The sequence below is a fragment of the Pan paniscus genome, chromosome 4 (assembly GCF_029289425.2).
Source record: "Pan paniscus chromosome 4, NHGRI_mPanPan1-v2.0_pri, whole genome shotgun sequence".
NCBI lineage: Eukaryota > Metazoa > Chordata > Mammalia > Primates > Hominidae > Pan > Pan paniscus.
Genome location: NC_073253.2, coordinates 127,391,890 through 127,395,574, shown reverse-complemented (window position 1 = coordinate 127,395,574; position 3,685 = coordinate 127,391,890). Strand labels below are relative to the sequence as shown.

Sequence of the window (3,685 nt, the reverse complement as noted above, 5' to 3'; positions counted from 1 at the left end):
GCCAGGCCTGGCGCTGTCTGCAGGTGCTGACTGAAGCAGAGAAAGCAAGAGGGGTGGTGGGCGCATGACTGCAGACAGTGCCAGGCAGGGGCTAAAGCTGCCACAAGCCAGCTTCCTTAGGCCCACCTGTCAAGGAGAAGCTGGCCCTGCTGCCCACCTAAGACTTGGGGCATATCCACTTCCTCATAGTCCTGGAGGGAGACGAGGGAACAGGTTCAGGAACAAGGCCTTCAGCCCAGCTGTCAAAGTAAGGAGAAGAAGGAGGCCTACTTTGTTTTTAGCCTGCAGGCCATGAGTTTTAGGGGAAAGTGCCTGATTAGATTCAAAATTTCATGTAAAAATAAAAACCAATTCAGAAACATTCGGCACTACAGCCATGTACCAACAAATTATGACCTTACATTCTGACTCTCAGAGATTAAGATCACCCATTTTGGGGCAAGTTTGGTAAATACGTTGCACTGTGACCCCTGTGGTTTGGTTTCTTTTCCCCTGAACAGTTAGTCTATTTTGCTGTTTACTTTCGGAATGGTTGAATCTCAGAGTGTGAGGGGCAGGGCGTGGGGCACAGGGGCCAAGGCCTCTATAGGGCAGGTGTTTTGCCTGATGCCAGAGTGGGCCTGTTCAGCCAGTGACCAGCCAACCCCCAGGCCTCCCCAGGAAGGGTGATGCCCTTCTCTGGGATAAGAGTTCCCTGGGCTGGTCACTTGGACTTCCAGGTGAACTTGAGAGCCATTCTCTGGGGTGGGAGCCCTGGAGCATCCCGGGAAGCCCGTCCAGGTGTGCAGAATTCCGCACCTATGCCCGGCTCTCACCTCCCCTCTGCTCTGACAGTGTTGGCCCTTGGATAGTGCCCAACACCTGGGAGGCCCCCACCCCCTCTCCACCTCCCCGTTTCCTCCCTTCCCTGCCTCATGGGAAGGCAGGCACCACTGGCATTTGCTCATGGTTAAAAACAAACTAGAACACTGGACAAGTAGAAGCATATTTTTAATAATAATTATTACGGTAAAACATCTTGAATAAATATGGAATATGAACTTAAATAAATAAATAAATAAATATTTTAAAAATATAAATATATAAATATTACTGATTTCTGTCAGTATAAAATATTCCCATTCTTCTGCCATGCCTGTATCAGGGTCAGTGTGGCCCAGGGCAGGTCCAGGCCACTCCCACCATGGCTGTGGCCCACCCCTTGGTTCCTCCAAGATGACCATCCTGAGTTTCTAGCTCTTGTTTCATGAGAGAGCAGCTCCCCGGCTTGGCCAGCCTCATCTGGCCGGTCTCACTCCTGGACTGGCTCCCAGCAGTCCAAGGGGATGACAAGCAGAAAGTCCTTCAGGTTCTCTTTGAAACTTTCAAAGGTGATAATCTGGGTTGCACAGGAAGTTTCCTTTAAAAAAAGAAAAATAAAAAACACTTGAGTCCAGGCAAGTGGGTAACGTGGGGGAAGGAAGCACCAGCATGTTTCTCTACTGCCTCTTAGAACTCAGAGGCCAGGAGGCCCACTCCAGGACACACCCACTGACCTGGGTCAGGTGACGCTGCTGCCACCCACGTGTTCCCCAAGGAGTGCATAGCTCTGCCAGTGGCAGCCAGAGTCAAGGGCCTGACTTAAGTGCCAGCCTGAGGTTGGCCTTCTGGGCAGTCAAACGCCTGCCTTTTTGGTCCCAGGGCAGAGCAGGGCAGCTGGGCTGAGGTCGTCTCTGGGCACCCAGAAGGAGTGGAGTCAAGGCCACAAACTTTGCTCCCTTCCCGCAGGAAGGAGTGCCTGAGGTCCTTGTCCATTCCAAGTAGCCTCCCTTCCTTGATCCTCTGCAATTCAAGCACCCCATGTGGGGCCAGAGGAAAGTCCTGCCAGAAGGTGGCACTTGGGCCTGGGCACTTCCTCTGGGCCTTGGGCAGGCCCCAAGTTTCCTTGGGTTTGCCTCACCTCTGACCTCATTAACCATAATGACAATAATGACCAGGATAGGAGCAGCTCCTGCTGGGGAGCACTGTGGGCTTCAGCGCTCTGTGGCTCTGACTCCTTGGGATGAAATGGGCTGTCTGCCTCCTCTCTGGAGGGCTAATCATTACATAACTGTTGGCACAGAAACCCCCTGGGGTCCTGAACAGCCACAGCCATAGATCTCTCCCCATGTCGACCCCACCCCCTAGATTAAGACATTCCTGCTGGAGGCCCTGCCGTAGGCACTCACCGGGGTTGGAGGGCAGTGCTGCTTGTAGTGGCTGGCCATCATGGTCAAGGGGCCCTTGAGCTTGGTGAGGCTGCCCCGCAGGCCCTGCTTGTACAGCTCCAGGCGGGTCTGTAGGCAGGTCGGCTCCTGTGGAAAATGTCGTTCGTCGGTGAGCAGTGGCCAAGTGCCCACAGTGGTACAAGAACTCTCCACCACTCCTTTTTGCTGCTGTCCCCAGCCCCCAGGAGTAGGGCTTGGGAGGGGCACAGGCTGGGTCCAGTCATAGACCCTGCCCTGTCCATGGCAGGCACGAACCTGCCCTTCTCACTGCCCAGCCCAGGCCACCCTCAGCGGCACCTGGAGAGGAGCCCAGCCTTAGGGAAGGAGGTGACTCTCACCCCATCATTCAGGGAGAAGGGGGTGGGGCCTCACCTGGACCTGCTGGGTGGGCAAGGGTTGTTCCTGAAACCCCTCTGTGCCTCTCTGTAGTCAGCACTGTCTCAACAGGACTTGGTCTCAGGGCACAGTGAGCACCCCAAACCCACAGCTCCTGTCTCATGAAGTGACCCCCACTTTACCACCTGTCCCCTGGTGACTCCTGGCCATTGAATGCTAGGTCTGCCCATGGCCGCTCAGCTGATAAAGGAGCTCATGTGACTGCCATAGGGGCACGGCCAGCAGCCTCTTGAGCACCCAGTTGCTACCCCCTCCTCCTGCAGCCAGCTGACTGGAGAGAAAGTGTACAACCCTGTGTGGTGCCATCTAAGATGGAGTCCCCACCTCCACCCCAGGGCAGGGGCTTCTGGAAAGCTATGTCAGAGAGAAGCATCTTACCTGGAGGTCAAACATTTCTGAGACAACTTCTACTGTTTCATTCTGTAGAAAAGGAAAATGTCATGTTATCAAGCTGACAGGCGTGGCCAGTCAGGGGCCAGCTGGGTGGCCTAGGCACAGGCCCACATTCTCTCACTTACCATCTCAGCAGCAGTGTCTCTACTCAGGTTCAGGAGACGCCGGGCCTCCTGGATGGCATTCACATGCTCCCAGGGCTGCGTGCTGGGGCTGGGCGAGCGGGCGGGTGCAGAGATGCTGCAGGCCACAGTGCCCAAGAGCAGCAGGCTCTGCAGCCACATCCTCCAGAGAACTTTAGCCTTTCTCTCTGTGTACTGGGCTCACTGGCAAAAGAGCTCTTAAATACACAGAGGAAATGATTAATGGTGACCACAAAACGCCAGGGAGGCGGGGGAACTACCTGAACTGTGGAATCTCCTGGCCCTTATCAGCCACACATGGGAACGGTGAGCCTTTTCCCTAGGTGGTCAGGCTTGGGGGTTTTCATTAATGAACCTTTCCAAGAACCGACAGCCCACCCACCCGCCTTCCTGAGGGCTCTCCAGCCCTCCCTGGGCAGTCTGAATGGGCCTGAGGCTGCCCCCTCCCTCTGAGGGGCACAGTTTGGACTTCCTGGCCTGGAATGGCTGGGGCGGGGCGTGGGAGAC

The 3,685-nt window shown here is 55.3% G+C and overlaps 1 protein-coding gene across 1 annotated transcript; it reads right to left on the bottom strand.

Moving 5' to 3' along the window:
* Nucleotides 1–973: 973 nt before the first annotated feature.
* CSF2 (colony stimulating factor 2) lies at nucleotides 974–3,354 on the bottom strand. Its single transcript, XM_003829315.4, has 4 exons — nucleotides 3,161–3,354; nucleotides 3,021–3,062; nucleotides 2,208–2,333; nucleotides 974–1,399 (listed from the first exon to the last, which is right to left on the bottom strand). The coding sequence occupies exons 1-4, from the start codon at nucleotides 3,317–3,319 to the stop codon at nucleotides 1,292–1,294; spliced, it is 435 nt and encodes a 144-aa protein (XP_003829363.1). The 5' UTR covers nucleotides 3,320–3,354; the 3' UTR covers nucleotides 974–1,291.
* Between the last annotated feature and the right edge of the window lie 331 nt (nucleotides 3,355–3,685).

Bases quoted from the DNA above. Each gene is read 5' to 3' on its own strand.
- CSF2 (XM_003829315.4), bottom strand. From the start codon at position 3,319: ATGTGGCTGCAGAGCCTGCTGCTCTTGGGCACTGTGGCCTGCAGCATC. The intron at 3,063-3,160 runs GTAAGTGAGAGA...CCTTTTCTACAG, and splicing joins GAGACACTGCTGCTGAGATG to AATGAAACAGTAGAAGTTGT. The intron at 1,400-2,207 runs GTGAGTGCCTAC...CTTTTTTTAAAG, and splicing joins AGCACTGCCCTCCAACCCCG to GAAACTTCCTGTGCAACCCA.